The sequence below is a fragment of the Myxine glutinosa genome, chromosome 2 (assembly GCF_964187855.1).
Source record: "Myxine glutinosa chromosome 2, kmMyxGlut1.1, whole genome shotgun sequence".
In the NCBI taxonomy this organism is placed as follows: Eukaryota; Metazoa; Chordata; class Myxini; order Myxiniformes; family Myxinidae; genus Myxine; species Myxine glutinosa.
The window spans coordinates 138673267-138691634 of NC_136262.1; the positions used below are offsets into that span (position 1 = coordinate 138673267).

Genomic DNA, 18368 nt, shown 5'->3' on the forward strand with positions numbered 1-18368 from the left:
AGGAGGTTCGCCCCGGTGCCGACGGCACACCACGGTTGCCCGTCCTCACACGTCGCCCCGGAGCTTCGCACGGCGGAGTACGTTTTTGTCCGGCACGACGCCCACCGGGCACCGCTGCGGCCCCCGTACGACGGGCCCTTTCGCATGCTGGAGACCAGAGACGAGCACTTCACCGTGGACATCGGCGGTACTCCAGATCGTATCTCCGTGGACCGCCTCAAGCCGGCCCACCTCGACCACCCCCCGCAAGCAGCTCTGCCTCTGCGTCGAGGCCGCCCCCCCGGCGGGCAGACCCCCGGCACCCCCCACCCCCGTCGTCCCGCCACCCCCCAGCCCTGCACGCATCACCAGAGGGCGTTTCGGCCGGGTCATCCCGCTTCCCCGCAAGCTCACCCTTCAGGTGCGCGGGAATTCTGGGGGGGGGGCGCGTGTGGCGGACACAATGCAAGCGGGTAATAATTCCGCGCACCAGTGGGTGGCGCGAGCGACCGGGCATGGAAGCGCGGCTCGGGCCAAGCCCGGAGCAAAGGCATCACGAGGCGCAGGGTGGAACTGAAATACATGCCCCGCCTTTCGGCCGACCGGCCACGCCCGAGGGCAAGGCGTGGCCTCTGGACATATATGCGGGCTCGAAAGTCGAGCCCACCCAGTGCTTACGTGCGAGCCTAGAATAAAGTGTTTTGGTTTGTACAACGAGTGGTGGCCTACCTTCTTGGCAAACGAGTTGTGTGTGCACAGCACCACAGGCCAATAATACATCAATGACATGGGCTCGTGTTAGCAGAGCAGATAAGCATGACTTAATATAAGCATGACGGTTACGTTTGTAGGGGGTAGGCAGTGATTACCTTAGTCCAGGTAGATTTGCATCGGTCGTGTGCTCCGACTGTCGTGATCAAGAATAAACCCTCATGTATCACAAGTAGGGATCTGGTAGATCGTATGTCGTGCAAGCTTGTATCTTCATTCCCATAACAAGGGGTGGGGTTATGTTAACTGGTTAGGGATTATGGGTAATAAATCCCATGTATGTAATGGCCTGTGATATTTTTCCTCTGTTCCTTATGACACATGCAGCACACACACATAGCCAGGAAATTGCGCATTAATAACCCTAAATAAAAACCAACCGGAAGCAGGACATTGAGCACTACCGCGGATAACACCGACCTGGTGAGCACACATCAATCAGGCAGGCCGTGGGGCCACACCCCGAAGAGCAGTGATTGGTCCGGGATTTATTGGCGCAAAGACTGCTAAGATGGGTCGATTGTATTGGTGGACTTGGCACGGATGACGTCAGAGCCTCGAGTATAAAGGAACACTCTGCCCGATATTTTCTCCTCTTGGCTTTCCCTCACTGCTCTCTTGGCCTTCCCTCCTTAAGGCTGATCCTTCCTTCTTGGCTTCTTCTTCGTTTTCTCTTCTTCGTTCTCTCGGGTCTGAGCTTTGACGACGCACGGTCGTGTCCCGACATCGCTCTTCTTTGTCTTCTCGTGGCTGGCTCGCATCGCTTGGTGTTGGTGAACGAGATCGTGAGGACAAGAGCGGCTGGAGCGGCCGAGCAGATGCGGCCTGTTCGCTTTGCGCATGGAGCTAGGAGTGAGTGGACCGTGCAGCGAGGCCTAGTTCGCACCCACGGGGAGTGCAGCCTGTGGTTTCACACGCAAGGACATAGAGGCCTGTGACTATCTTTGACGATTCCTGACAAGGTTCAAGAGCAACTTGGAGCTAAGTGCCCACAATAAATAACACACGTTTATTTTCGTTCTTTTATATTTCCCTTTGTCTGTATTCGGGTCTGTGTGGGGACGTCCCATTTAGGATATTAGTCTTTTCGCGCATTTTCTTATTTGCCGGCATTTATTTTCATTAAACCTGTTTATTTGTACATTTTAATTCCGTGTCGGTTCGAGTTAATTTATCCAGGTGCGAAGAAGTCGAGTGGAAGCCGTCCAGGTAAGTTCGCCATTCTCCTTTCCATCGCGTGTAACAAATACCCTCATCATTGGATTGAACGCCTTGGAGTGAAAGCTCGTTTGGTCATCTGTCGCCCTGTGGTGTTCACCACAGGGTAGTCACATGATAATACTGTCGTGTGACTACCCTTAGTAATCACCGTAGGGTAGCACGGATGACAAAAAGAGCTGTTACTCTGAGGCGTTCAGTTCAAAAATATAACGGAGCATATGCGTGTGGGCAAGTGGGGGAGGGGAGACCGGAGCTTACCTTCACAATCCCACCAGCAGTCTTCAAACCTGCAATAAATAAACTCAAACAAAAATGGGTTTAAAATGTACAAAACAAATAACAGGTTTAATGAAAGAAATGCCGGTACAAAGAAAACGCACGATAAAATTAAATTCCTAAATTGGGACGTCCCCACACCAGACTCGAAAACAGATGAAGAATAAAAATAATGATGTAAAAATAAAAGGTGTAATTTTATGGCATTCAGCTCAACTCGATCGGTGCGTCCCGCCAGGAACCCCCAAAAGACCGTCGAGGCCTTGGCATTATTGTGCGCGAAATGCGCTCGTTGGCGTGAAGCAGGCCTCACTGGGCGTCTCGCTCACCCCTGGCCTAGTCACGCTGCAGCGTCAAGCAGCGCTCGTCCACTTGTCGTTCTTGCCTGGAAAACTGCAGCTCTCCATCCGTGGCTCTTCCGCCTCTTCACGACCACCAGCAAGTCTCGGAACGCGGCCGTTCACGATGAAGCTTCACCGTGCAGAGAGCAAGCAAACCGTCCACTTTGACATCCAGTACCAGAAGGGAAGATGCACAACCGTTCACTTCCAGACCAAAACCGAGAAGGAGAGATGCACAACCGGTCACTATGACATCCAGAATGAGAAGGAAGATGTCTGCCGCTCCAGACTACCCCCCGCTCTGACGTCATCCATGCCTGCTTCACCAATCAGTGAGTGCCACCTCTTTATAGTCCATCTCTGCTCCTATAGGATGATAGATCAGCAAGTCCCATCTTACCCGGGCTTGTGTCAATCAATCAACTCCCCCTGCCCAATCACCACTCTTTTGGGCGTGGCTCTCGGCCTGCCTGTTATTGTGCGATTCACCATGTCGGGATAATCAGCGCTCGTGCTTCATGCATGGTTTCCAGTGGTTTTATTCTTCATTAGTGTAGTTTAATGGGCGATTTTGGCTAGTGTCTAGTGTGGTGTCATAAGGAACAAAGGTATAGATTAAAGAGGTTTTTTTTTTTTTTTTTTTTTTTGTATACTGAATCGAGGCTCGTGAAAGAGTGAAAGAGCTAAAAAAAAGTATTGACACACAGGGGATTAATTTACCCATAATCCCTGAGCTAATTGACAAGCCCAACCCCTCATGATGGGTGTAGTGAAATCGTATCCGTACTGAACCCGGGTGGGGATGCTCGCTGCTCGCTGTCATTGTTGTCCCCACTAGGGGCGTGACTATAAGACCCGTTGCTGTGTCAGTGCTCCGAGACTTCTCCCTTGTGACATGTTACATCGGTAGCCTCGTTAATGGTACGCCTTTATAGAATATCTAGCTTGCTTGCATTGACTGATATGAATGGCTTTATGAGATGTCGCATCGTATGCTTATTGTGTATTTCTACTTACAGGAATGATCTGATGATCTAAATGCAATTAAACCAAACCGTTGGACTAAAGTTGTGCGGACCTGAATGGTTTTCCACAACACTTAATTGCATTTAAGATCTGCTGACATGGCTGGCAACAAGACGTTGACGGTGTCCATTTTCAGCGCCGACCCACAAGCCACGGACGGAGGCTTGCAACTCAAGCACTGGCTCCGACAACTGGAGCATCTCTTTGATGAGCCTGAGACCGCTCCGACGCCTGCCGCGAAGCTGGCAATATTACACTCAAAAATCGACTACCGGGTCTACCACGCGGTCGCTCAATGCACGACGTATGATCTTACCATCGCGGAGCTCAAGCGGCTTTATATAAAAGAAAAAAGCCCTGTGTATGCGCGTTATTTGCTGCAGACGCGACGGCAGCAGCCCAACGAGCCTATGGATCATTACGCCCAGGAGCTCCGGCAGCTCATGCTGGACAGCGCCAAGGAGCCACGGACTCCCGAGCAGGCTAAAGATGATCGACTTTTAGATGCCTTCATAGCTGGGGTCTCCTCCCAGGAACTACGTCTCAAACTCTTGGAGAAGACCGACCTGACCTTCGCTACAGCGGTTGAGCAAGCGACGGTGTATACCGAAGCGCGGATGCAATCGAACGCCTATGATCGCACGCGCCTTTTGGCGGGCACCTCACTACACGCCCGGCCGGAGAGTACCACTGACGAGGACGTGGATCCGCCTGCTGAACTCCGGGATGCTCCGGAGGATGACCCTACCCTGACAGCTGCCGTTACGACCAGCAGACCCAAGGCCTTGCGCGGGGCCGCATGTTTTTTTTGTGGAGGGCCTCGTCATGCCCGAGTCGTGTGTCCGGCACGTGACGCTATTTGCCATTTGTGCTCGCTAAAGGGACATTACGCGAAAGTGTGCAAGAAATCGGCACGCGGCTCGCGGCCCTTCGACTCGCGCAGCCGCGGTCGCGCAGGCGCGGCAACCTTGAACGGGCTTGTAGCAGAACCCACGAGCCCAGCGCCTTACCCGACTTCGAAGGGGAGGGCCCCTCTCTGCGGCCCGCTGGGCGCGCAGACAACCTTGACTGGCGCCACCGGACAGCCACCACCGTCTCATTCTCCATCGGGGACAAAGGCCGCGTCCTTGGCCAAACCTCGAGCCACGCAAGGGAAGAAACAGCTTTCGAATACTACGGAAGCCTTTTGTCAAAGCGACCAAACGAAAAAGGCGATTTCGAATACTACTACGGAAGCCTTTTGTCAAAGCGACCAAACGAAAAAGGCGATTTCGAATACTACGGAAGCCTTTTGTCAAAGCGACCAAACGAAAAAGGCGATTTCGGCTACAACGGCAGCCTTTATCTGCCAGGAGTGTCAAAAGGCGATGCCAAATACTACGGAGGCCTTTTCTCGTCGGATTTTGAATCGCGAAACACCGGAATGCTGGGGAAAGCCCTCTGATGACGATAATGGATTCCCCATGGTCAACGCAGACTCCGGCCACGATCGCAAAACTGCTGCTGGTGTAGGATCCACCCGCGAGGCTGGTCCGACCCATTCGGGGGGCTCAGTCCCGCTCCCAGCTGCCTCGTCTGGCCTGGCTCAAGCCCTTATTCCCCTTATGGTTGAGGGCCATTGTGTTCAGGCCTTGGTGGACACCGGATCTACGGATAGTTTTATCGACCAGCGACTTGTGCTCAGGCATGGATGGCGGATCGGGCGGTCTACGAGACGGATCTTCATGGCTTCCCAGGGACTCCGGCTTAGCACAAAAGGGGAATGCCGATTGAAACTAGTGCTAAAGGGACGGGTTTTCCCTGATGTACACCTTATGGTTTTACCCGCATTATGTGCTGATATTCTGCTAGGACACGATTTTCTTAAGCTGCATGGACGTCTGGTAATGGAGTTCGGTGGGCCTGACACTCTTGTTGTGGGGGCGGACGACGCGCTAACGGTGTGCGCCCTTGCGCAAATGGACGTCCGTCCGCTTTCGCTGTTCCCCAATCTAACCTCCGACTGTACCCCTGTCGCGGTAAAATCGAGACGCTACTCTCGCGCGGACATGCAATTCATTGCGGACGAAACGACTCAGCTCTTGAAAGACGGCATCATAGAACCTAGTAGGTCGCCGTGGCGTGCCCAGGTCTTAGTGGTGCGCAGTGAGGCCCATCGCAAACGCATGGTAATCGACTATTCCCAAACGATTAACCGCTTTACACAGCTGGATGCCTACCCCCTTCCGGGGATGGACGCGCTAGTGCAACAGGTGTCCCAGTATTCGGTCTATAGTACTCTCGATCTCCGTAGTGCGTACCACCAGATCCCTATCTCTAGGGCGGATCGTATCTATACCGCTTTCGAGTCGGGGCAGCGGTTGTACCAATTTACACGATTGCCCTTTGGGGTGACGAACGGGGTCGCTTGTTTCCAGAGGGCCATGGATGACCTCGTTGCGCGGGAGCACTTAACCGATGTTTTCGTCTACCTCGATAACCTTACGGTTTGTGGATATGACCAAGGGCACCATGACGCTAATCTGAAGCGCTTCCTTGAGGTCGCGCAACGGTATCACTTAACTATGAACGAGGATAAGTGCCGATACTCCCTACGCACCATAGATCTTCTGGGGTACACCGTGACCCATGGCTCTGTCTCTCCGGATAAGGAACGTCTGCGACCTTTGCTTGACATGGCCCCTCCCTGCGATCGGGCGTCCCTGAAACGCGCCCTTGGGCTGTTCGCCCATTACTCCAAATGGGTGCAAAATTTCTCCGCGAAACTTCGCCCCCTTGTGGCCTGCGACACTTTTCCCCTGAGTTCGGCCGCATTGACGGCCTTTGAAGGTCTTAAGACCGACATCGCCCGAGCCGCCGTAGCAACCATCGACGAGAGCGGCTCGTTCGTCCTCGAAAGTGACGCCTCGGATCAGGCCATCGCGGCGACCCTCTCCCAAGGGGGACGTCCCGTGGCTTTCTTTTCACGGACTCTTACCTCCGCTGAGCGGCGGCACTCGTCCGTTGAAAAGGAAGCGTATGCGATCGTCGAGTCTATTCGGCGATGGCGCCCGTACCTACTCGGGCGGAGCTTCCAAATCATCACGGACCAGCAAAGCGTTGCGTTCATGTACGACACCTTACACGCCCAGCGCATTAAGAACGAGAAAATCACTCGCTGGCGTATCGAACTCGCCGACTTCTGTTACACCATCAAATATCGCCCAGGGAAGGATAACCAGGCCGCCGATGCCTTATCGCGCCCCACTACATGTGCTGGTATCACCTCGTTGGAGGGCCTACGGGTGCTGCATGCTACTGCGGGCCATCCCGGCGTAACGCGTTTCGCTCATTTCGTGCGGAGTGGGAATCTCCCTTACTCGATTGACGATATCCGCCGTATCTGTCGCGACTGCGCTATCTGCGCGGAAATCAAACCGCGTTTCTATAACCCCCCTATGGGGACTCTGGTGAAGGCTACACGCCCGTGGGAACGCTTGGCGATGGATTTCAAGGGCCCTTTGCCGGTGTCGAGCGGCTCTCGCTATCTGCTCACTATCGTTGATGAGTACTCACGATTCCCCTTTGCTTATATGTGCGCGGACATGACTGCTGCCACGGTGATGCGTTGCTTACAGAACTTGTTCTCAATGTTCGGTTACCCGGCCTATGTCCATACCGACCGGGGTGCAGTCTTCTTGTCTCAGGAGGTGCGCGGCTATCTGCTCCAAAACAACGTTGCGTCTAGTTACACCACGCCGTATAGACCCCAGGCTAATGGGCAGATCGAACGCTTCAACGGGATTATCTGGAGGGCCGTCATGCTCCATCTCCGGACCCACGGCCGGGGCCTCGATAAATGGGCTTGGTCGCTACCTGCGGCGTTGAACTCAATCCGGGCACTCCTGAGTACGGCAACTAACCAAACTCCCCACGAGCGTCTTTTCCACCACCCCAGGAGCTCGGGGTGTATACGGTCTTTGCCCAGTTGGCTCGCTGGGCCCGGGCCGGCCTACCTTAAACGGGCAGTTCGCGCGAGCAAGTACGACCCCCTTGTGGACAAAGTGCAGATTCTCCAGGCTAATCCTGAGCATGCTCGTGTGATGACGTCTGATGGTCGTGAGACTACTGTCTCCGTTCGTCATCTTGCCCCTTGCGGGGTCGACGACCTTAGTAGGGAATCGGACGAACCGGTCGAACCCATCTATGAGACTATGACCTCTCCCGACACTCCCATCGCCGATAGTCCACCGACACTCCCCCCGTCGAGACTGCCCGGGTCCGACGACTTGGCGTTACCCCCTTCATCACCCGACCCTGTTGACGCCTCTGACACCGGGGATACAGGGTTACGAGACGCCGTACCCGGGGAATTTCGAACGCGTGCTGGCAGAGAAATTCGCCGCCCGGCCCGCTACGGTTGGGCCGACTGATACTCCGCGCCCATGCTGACGCTCACTCGCTTTTAGCCACGCGGCCGTATAATTCTGACGGGGGGGGGGTGAATGTAGTGAAATCGTATCCGTACTGAACCCGGGTGGGGATGCTCGCTGCTCGCTGTCATTGTTGTCCCCACTAGGGGCGTGACTATAAGACCCGTTGCTGTGTCAGTGCTCCGAGACTTCTCCCTTGTGACATGTTACATCGGTAGCCTCGTTAATGGTACGCCTTTATAGAATATCTAGCTTGCTTGCATTGACTGATATGAATGGCTTTATGAGATGTCGCATCGTATGCTTATTGTGTATTTCTACTTACAGGAATGATCTGATGATCTAAATGCAATTAAACCAAACCGTTGGACTAAAGTTGTGCGGACCTGAATGGTTTTCCACAACAATGGGGACGAAGGTACAAGCTTAATCAACAGTCTGGTGTAATAGAAAGTCTCTGCTTATTACATGGGGTGGTTCTATTTCTTCACGACAATCGGAGCACACTAATCTATACATTCTACCTGGTTCTAAGGTCATCATTGTCTACCCCCTACAAACGTAACAATACGTTAACATCATGCCAATCTGCTATGCCATTTCCTTCAATACCCTCGGATGTTCATCTGGCCCAAAGCTTTATTGAATTCCACGAAAGACACCACCGAAAGTCAAAGACAATTAAAGAACTGATGCCGGCAGACAGGACACTCAGTTTAATATCCATCCGAGGGAGAGTACAAACACTGATGACTCGCCCTGCCTGTGACACAATGAGATGACAGTTTATAGCTGGGACAGGATTCTAACCCAGGCTAGACAGCTTAGAGGCGAGTGTGCATACCTCTAGGAGTCTAGGCCATCCTTTCAGTGCAATTACCACATCGTGCTAAATATTATTTTTAATTAAACTTCTCTTTATTTCTTAAATTACATCGTTTTGTCGAAAAATGGTGGTTAGAGACCAACTAATCTGACTTTTTCTTAAAAGGGGTGTTGGAACCCATCTGTGGATCGGTCCCATCGGCCGATGGGTCTGACCCATCTGTGGATGCACGAGAAATGACAATGCAGACCCATCGGCCGATGGGTCTGCGCCATCTGCGGATGTGTTGTTCACCTTGAAGGAATGTGTATGCATCAATGGTGGATGAGTATGTTTATTTGAAATGTTTATTCAAATATATTTTTGAAATTATTTTTGAAATTTGAAATTTGAAATGTTTATAAAGCAGTCCGTGACATGTGGTTTGTCGATAACCGTTTGTCGATAAGATAAAAATAAGATAATGTCGCTCCATTTGAAAACGCTGGTCTACTTCGCTGGTGGCACTGGCAGACTCAGCACTCCATTGTATCTATCTATAATTCCAGTAATCTCTGTGTGTATGTTTGTATGTTTGTATGTTTGTATGTTTGTATGTCTGTATGTCTGTGACCGCTGTTTCTCGACAACCACGGGTCCGATATACTTGAAACTTGCCAGGTATATTGCTGGGGACCCGAGGATGTGCCTTTTCAAGGTTTCATATTAATCGGAGAAGTAGTTACCGAGCTATGTCCAAAAAACGATTCAACCAATCAGAGAGCAGCGAGCTATCACGTGTGCCGAACGTGGCGAACAGACTCTGCCTCGGACGGCACATTTGAGAGCGTATTCATTTATTTCACGTTGGAAAACTATGTTGCCGTTAAACTATGTTTTAAAACTAATTAAAACTAATTTGCGATTCATCGTAACTGCGATTTGCGACCTTCCGGACAGTGAAGACTGCACTTCCGGCAGCCAATCACAGAACGTGTTGTTGCGTAGGCGTGGCCGATGTGAGAGCGAGCCGAGCCGAGCGCGTGCGCCATTACGGTTCGTAATTCGATTTCTTCCGGAGAAAATAATAATTTCTCGATTTCTTATGCGCATTATTTCTCCCAATTCAGTCAGAGCGAAGGGCGGAAGCGAAGAGCGTTGTTTTTTTTGTTTACGGGCGTACGGGCGTATGGGCGGGGTAGAGCGTACGGGTAGCGTTATTTTTTTTTTTTGGCAAGGAACGGGCACCCACGTATGGGCATGCCCTAGTATATAGCAATTCCTGGCATTTTATATAGCAACACATCCGCAGATGGCGCAGACCCATCGGCCGATGGGTCTGCATTGTCATTTCTCGTGCATCCACAGATCGGTCAGACCCATCGGCCGATGGGACCGATCCACAGATGGGTTCCAACAGGGGGATTCTGAATTGTGAGATTAAGTGAGTGTGTGTGTTAACTTTTAATGAGCTTTTGTTTGCCATGGTAAAATGTGCGTATCTCATCTATCACTCATTTTGGAGACTCAAATAGTTAGTATCATGTTAAAACTTGATGTGACGGTCGATCTGGCTCTGGCAACACGGCCGACATTTTTGGTACCTCAAAACTTGACACCACACCACTGCCCACTCTTTCTGCGAATGAATGATTGTCTCAGAAATTACAGTGAAGCACAACTGCAAGTTGACAAATTCCTGGTTGGTGGAATTGTAAACTGACGAACAAATAACATGGGATCATAAATCACAAGTTTGTGCCTTAAATATCAAGTTAAAGATCAAATGTCTTCAATGATTTTACAGGTTTTCCTAATGTCCAAAATTAAGTCAAGGAGATTGGCAGCTTAGCACGTGACATCCCTGGTGAAAGTTTTGGTGACATTACTGAAAGTGACATGGATGACGACAGAGTTCCATAGGGAAGAACTTACAGCTGACAGTCCCAGAAGAGATTGATGACCATGAGCAGCCATCAACGTCAAGTAAGGATCAAGGTGTAATGAAATTGTGTCTAAGTTGAACCCAGGTGTTATGCTGTCTCCAACCACTGAGAGGCTTCTATAAGAACTCGGACGAACATCGCTCCGAGACATTCCTGTGGCATTTATTCTGTGTGATAGTGTATACTCGAATGGTGCGTATATCTAGATGATCCAGGCTTGCTTGCACTAATTGCTAATTGATCGCTACTCCCATGATTATGAAATACTGATACAATGCTTGATGATTTGTTACAGGTGTTGCCAGAGATCGAAACTGAATTAAACCTACTATTGGGACAATGTTGTATATCTTGATTTCTTACAACAATTAATTCAATTTCCTCTCTTTGTCTCGAACGAGTACGACATGGCTCATAAGCTAATCCAAGTTCCAGTCTTCGGCGTGGATCCCCAGGCGATGGACGCGGCCGCGCAGCTGACACATTGGCTGAAAATTCTGGCTAATCAATTCAACTCCCAATTCAATTCAATCCAATTCAATTTCCCAATTCTTGATATTTCTTTATTTTGTCTTTTTTGCAATTGTTGGGGCTGTATTTGTTGCTGTTTCATTTACCTGTGCGGCATCTTCTATTCACACCTGTTTTGGAAATTCTTTGTAAGGTGAGTTAGGGATACTTTTCAGGTTCGTTGTGTTCATGTTTGTTGACAAATTTCATCCCATAGTCTGTTGAGCATTTCACATACTCGGCTAGTCCTACACTGGTCGCTCTGTGCACCTGGTTGAGTTCCATCAGGTCTCTCCCTCCCTCTCGTCTTGGCAGTACAGGTACATTCTCGGGATGCACTGGTTTTTGTAAAACATTTTGTGGATGGTAAGGAGTTTTCTCGTTTTGATGTCTAACTTGTTGATATCTGATTGGGCCCAGTTTATTATTCCGCAGCTATATTGGAACACTGGTACTGCGAGCTGGTTTATGGCTTTGATTTTGTTTCTTGGGGAGAGGTATGTTTTCAGGATCAGCTTTGTTCTACGTAGGTATTCTTTGGTGATTGTTTTGTGCATTTGTTTGTGACATATTTGGTGGCCCTCTTCTACTCCGAGGTATTTGTACGATGCTTCGTTTTCTAACTGTGGTATTGTTGTTTCAAGGTCAATTTTTACATTGTCTGTTTTTGTTGGTTTACCTTGTACAAATGTGCACCTGGCGAACTTGTCTAGTCCAAATTCCATTTGAATGTCGTCAGAAAACTGTTTTACTGGTTTTACTTGTTCTGACATTTTTTTGTCATTTGGCGAGAAGAGCTTTAAATCATCCATGTAGAGTAGATGTGTTACCTTTCCTATTTCTTTGGATGTTCGTTTATTGGTTGTTCGGGTGTATCCGTGTCCTTGTTCATTGATGAGGTTACTTAGTGGGTCCAGAGCCAGACAAAACAGAAGGGGGGAAAGACTGTCTCCCTGGAAGATTCCATGCCGTATCTTCACATCTGGTATTTCGATATTCCCTTCTGAGTGCTGTAATATCCATGTGGTATTCCAGAGCTCCATGGCTTTCTCAATCTGTTTGATTATTTGGGGATTGATTTTGTATATTTACCTGCATTTTATCATCCACGAATGTGGGACACTATCAAAAGCTTTCTTATCGTCTATCCAGGTGGTGGATAATTTCGTTCTTCACATTTTGCTATTTTCAAGTTTGGCCTTGTTCAGTAGTCGGTGGTTAATTGTTCCATAAAACCCTCTCTTATATCCCTTTTGTTCTACCTCTAAACCTCCTTGCTGTGTTAGATGATGGTACATAATGTCTGATGATTCCTGTTAGCTGTTTTTATGTGGTTGTTGGACATGTTATCAGCCAGTATTTGTGGGGGAGTTGGGTTTCCTAAAATTTTGGAATGAGAAAGATGTGCCCTTCTACGAGCCAATCATCCACTGCGTTTTCCTCTTGGATCATTAAAAGTGTGTGTGTGTGTGTGTGTGTGTGTGTGTGTGTGTGTGTGCGCGCGCGCGCGCGCAATAAGTAAGTAATCCATCTCAGTGAAAAACACAGAACTGCTAGACCATGTGCTGCACTGCTAATCGAGTATTAGTCAGTCTACAAAGGGTTTGGATGCCTTTTATCAGCAAACCCCTGGCCCACCCTGGGGAAAGGAATCAATCCATGGATGCATTTCTCATTTCTGGCCACCTGTCTGGCATCAGCACAGAATGGATTCCTCCCAGAGGTGTGCTGGCAGGCTGTCCCATGAGGGAGAAAGAGAGTGTACACATCCCTTGAGGGGTATACACATCACCAATCAATCACTACTCCACAAATGTTGAAGCAAACAGGAAACATAGGGGCAATACCCCTGGCACTCACTTGGTACAATAAACAGTATACTGCACTGACTAAGGGTATTTTAAGCCAATTTCAATGTTCGCTAGAAGACAGGACAGCATGTACAAACAAAAAGTGCCTATTTTGGGGAGCACCCCTCCCCCTCCCCCACCCCATAAACCACCTTTCACGCCGATTTTTTAAATCCCGTAAACAAACTTTGGTACATCATGGGTGATGAAGGTTGTGGTCAAGTTTCATCGAAATAGTTTGTGTAGTTTCTGAAAAAAAAGCAAATTCTTATTTTGGGGGTGAAACCTGGATCCACTTTGACCCCCGGTAGACCCCCTTTGACCTCGAACTTTTTAATGCCGTGAACAAACTTTAGTCACAACACAACAAATATCATTTGTGCCAAATTTGGTCGCAATCCAATCAGCGGTTTCGGAGAAGAAGTTTGAAGTGTTTACGGACGGACGGACAACGCGCCATTGTATAAGCTCCCCTGAACTTCGTTCCAGGTGAGCTAAAAATCAGACAACCTTGGACCAGGTTTCATTCGGTGTCGTCAGTACAGTTTGTGGACCAGCAACAAAACATCGCCTGAAGCCAAATCTGCTCTTTCCTGTTCGTTTCCAAAGTTGGTTGTGCAGGGGTTATTATTACAAATTGTTTTTTATCCTTTTGTGAACAATGGATAATTCAAACCACCTCAACCTGATGATGCAATCTCGCACACACACATCTACATGAGAAATAAAACCTTCATTTCGGTAACAACCTGGTAGCCAATGTTGTTCATCCAACTGGAATCAACATAGGGGCAATACACCTGGTGCTCACCTGGTAGAACAAACAGTATACTGCACTGACTAAAGGTATTTTAAACCAATTTCAATGGTTTCTAGAAGACAGGGCAGCATGTAGAATCACACTAACATAATCATAAGACTTTAAACAAACAAAGAAAAAAATACCTATTTTGGGGGGTAAACCCCCTCCCCAACCCCGTGTACCTGCTCAGACCCCAATTTTTCCAGCGCTTTGAACAAACATTGGTACATCACGGGTGATGAAGGTTGTGGTGAAGTTTCATCGAAATATGGTGTGTAGTTTCAGAGAAGAAAGCAAATACCTATTTTGGGGGGGTCAAACCTGGGTCCACTTTGACCCCGGTAAACCCCCTTAGACCCCAATTTTTTTTATGCCGTGAACAAACTTTAGTCACCACACAACAAATATCATTTGTGCCAAATTTGGTCGCAATCCCATCACCGGTTTCGGAGAAGAAGTTTCAAGTGTTTACGGATGGACAGATTGACGGACAGATGTCACGCCGTCGCATAAGCTCCCCTGACCTTGGTTCAAGGTGAGCTAATAAACACTCCTCAGGTCTGTCTCGATGCGAGTACCTGGACTAGTTTGGATCCCAAAATGCAAAGCAACAAATCCAGATGTAGAGAAGGAAGAGAAATTAGACAAAATCAATACAAGAAAGCAACCACCATGGGGGACCTTCCGAAACCGAGGCACAGACACAGACACAAGCACGGACAAGCACACCGTACCCACGTCACGAGGCGAACTGTTATGTCTCTGAAGCACAAGAAAGAAACTTCAAATGAGGAATATGAAAAAGAGCAAATGGGAACCCGCTGCCTTCGCTGCTCCCTCCGGAAATAGTTGTCACTGAAAGGATATTTACATGACAGGAGTCGCACAAGTGCAATGGTCCACCGGGACACTGGGTACTGAGGGTCCACCGTGGCACTGGGTACTGAGGAGGGTCCACCGGAGCACTGGGTACTGAGGGTCCACCGGGACACTGGGTACTGAGGAGGGTCCACCGGGACACTGGGTACTGAGGAGGGTCCACCGGGACACTGGGTACTGAGGGTCCACCGTGGCACTGGGTACTGAGGAGGGTCCACCGGAGTACTGGGTACTGAGGAGGGTCCACCAGGGCACTGGGTACTGAGGAGGGTCCACCGGGGCACTGGGTACTGAAGAGGATCTACCGGGGCACTGGGTACTGAGGAGGGTCCACCAGGGCACTGGGTACTGAGGAGGGTCCACCGGGGCACTGGGTACTGAAGAGGGTCTACCGGGGCACTGGGTACTCAAGAGGCTCCACCGGGGCACTGGGTACTGAGGAGGGTCCACCGGAGCACTGGGTACTGAGGAGAGTCCACCGGAGCACTGGGTACTGAGGAGGGTCCACTGGGGCACTGAAGAGGCTCCACCGGCGCACTGGGTACTGAGGAGGGTCCACCGGAGCACTGGGTAATGAGGAGGATCCACCGGTGCACTGGGTACTGAGAAGGGTCCACCGGGGCAGTGGGTACTGAAGAGGGTTCACCGGGGCACTGGGTACTGAGGAGGGTCCACCAGGGCACTGGGTACTGAAGAGGGTCCACCAGGGCACTGGGTACTGAAGAGGGTTCACCAGGGCACTGGGTACTGAAGAGGGTTCACCGGGGCACTGGGTACTGAGGAGGGTCCACCAGGGCACTGGGTACTGAAGAGGGTTCACCAGGGCACTGGGTACTGAAGAGGGTTCACCGAGACACTGGGTACTGAGGAGGGTCCACCAGGGCACTGGGTACTGAAGAGGGTTCACCGGGGCACTGGGTACTGAGGAGGGTTCACCTTCTGGTAACTTTACGGGACTTGTTTGTACTTTTAAACGTCATTCGTATGGATTCGTACACTCGCGAGCTAATGTCAAGCTAGGTGGGGATTCCCGTGCGGGACTCTATCCTACTTCCTGCACGTACACAGAGACTGCTCAACTTACGTGGCGATTCGCCTCGATCGGAATCGAACCGGCAACCTCGGGACGCGTCACTCGGGCTTTGTCGGTCCGTGCGGAGGCTCCATTTATACAGTGTCTGTGTGACCGAACGAACTCGATGAAAATGTAGGCCTATCTTGTGGACGCGACATCAATAATCCAAGACTGCGGGCGTGGCGTACCCTGTGTGGTGTTATATGGTAGGTGTTTGTCGACTCACCGCGCCGAGTCCGTCCCGCTCCTCCATCCGCCATGCGCTCGACACCGACCTCACTCACCTCAGGGCCCCGCGGGCGCACAAGGGGAGAGCACAGATCGGCCCTGGAAACAAAAAGGCGTACACTAGTATGGGGCCACGACGACACGACGATACCCTCATGCTCGGCACAAAGACGACCGAAAGGACACCCCCACGACCCACCCCGCAATCCCAGCCTGCTCGATGCCTGGTGCGAACAAAGAGCGCGACGAGGGCCGACCGGGGCAGCACGAGTGGTGCGTTCTGTGGTGAAGGCGTCGCCACCACACAGGCCCGTTGAGGAACGACAACACCACACAAGTCCACACAACAAACAATACCACACAACACACAACACCAAACAACAACACACAACACCAAACAACAACACACAGCACCACCAAAAAACAAACAACAATACACACAATACACAACACCACACAACAACACACTACAGCAAACACCAAACAACAACACACAACGACACACAATACACAACACACAACAACACCAAACAACACACAATACCAAACAACAACACACAATACCAAACGACAACACACAATACCACACAACACCAAACAACAACACACAATACCAAACAACACCAAACAATACCACACACTACCAAACAACACCAAGCTACACCAAACAACAACACAACACCAAACAACAACACACAACACCAAACAACACCACACAAAACCAAACAACACAAACAACACCAAACAACAACACACAATATCACACAACACCAAACAACACACAATACCAAACACCAAACAACAACACCAAACAACAACACACAATACCAAATAACACACAATACCAAACAACACCAAAACAACACACAATACCAAACAACACCAAAACAACAACACCAGACAACAACACACAACACCAAACAACAACACACAATACCAACCAACAGCACACAACAACACACGATACCAAACAACAACACAATACCACACAACACCAAACAACAACACACAATACCAAACAACAACACCAGACAACAACACACAACACCAAACAACAACACACAATACCAACCAACACCAAACAACAACACACAATACCAAACAACACCAAACAATACCAAACAACAACACACAACACCAAAACAACAACACAACAACACCAGACAACAACACACAACACCAAACAACAACACACAAAACCAACCAACAGCACACAACACACAATACCAAACAACAACACACAATACCAAACAACAACACACAATACCAAACAACAACACACAATACCAAACAACAACACACAATACCAAACAACACCAAACAACAACACACAATACCAAACAACAACACACAATACCAAACAACAACACACAACACCAAACAAGAACACACAACACCAAACAACAACACACAACACCAAACAACAACACACAACACCAAACAACAACACACAATACCAAACAACAACAGCAACAAAAACACCGGCCGCCTTGGTGTCATAATGGTGAAGAGTTCACATATTAATAAACCCTCATAAACAACCAATCACCATCATCTTCTTTTTCATAACTTTTCTTCCTTTGGGGCGATTTTTTGAAGAAAACTCATCTGACGTCACGCACCTTTCACGTTTCTCTGACTGCATGAAAATAACAAACCCCGCCCACTCGTGTTTACATTCGTGTCCGTTCCCGGATATGGGAGATAAATTGGGAATTACTTTTCACGATTTTGATGAACGTTGTTTGGAATAAACATTTGAGAAGAGAAAATAACTTCAATTATTTCGAAATTAATTAGTTACAGCCAATCCGCGGTGAGAAGGGGCGATCTGAATGCTGCTTTATTAATTAGTTATAGCCAATCCGCGACGAGAAGGGCCGATCTGCATCATTCGTAATTAATTAGTTATAGCCTATCCGCGGTGAGAAGGGGCGATATGCATCATCCTTTATTAATTAGTTATAGCCAATCCGCGGTGAGAAGGGGCAATATGCATCATCCTGTGGCGGACACAAAAGCCCACTGGCGTGGTGACATCATTCCACGCACCAAGTGGGCGGTGGCCACGTCCGAGGGGTAGGCGTGGCCTCATGAGAGACACCGGGCGCCCAGCCCGGAGCGGTACAGTGTTACAGTGTAGTCTTGAATAAAGGCGTTTATATGTTACCGCTTGTCCGCTTCCTCCTTGCTCACAAGCAGCGCGCGTAACGCCGCGCTTTATTGGTGACCCCGACGTGATTTGAA

At 49.6% G+C, this 18368-nt stretch overlaps 1 protein-coding gene across 7 annotated transcripts in view; it reads right to left on the reverse strand.

Moving 5' to 3' along the window:
- LOC137421229 (uncharacterized) overlaps positions 1-17797 on the reverse strand; it is a 176086-nt gene extending 158289 nt beyond the window's left edge. For 2 of the 7 annotated variants that reach the window (XM_078771737.1, XM_068107072.2), the window contains exons 1-2: positions 17671-17797; positions 16120-16220 (exon numbers count right to left, since the gene is read on the reverse strand). In XM_078771737.1, the coding sequence (XP_078627863.1) occupies positions 16120-16153 (34 nt within the window). In that variant the 5' untranslated portion in view covers positions 16154-16220; positions 17671-17797. Of the gene's footprint in view, positions 1-16119; positions 16297-16316; positions 16452-17670 lie in introns of those variants that run through there. The other 5 variants (XM_068107069.2, XM_078771735.1, XM_068107071.2 and 2 more) reach the window with 5 other exon arrangements.
- Between the last annotated feature and the right edge of the window lie 571 nt (positions 17798-18368).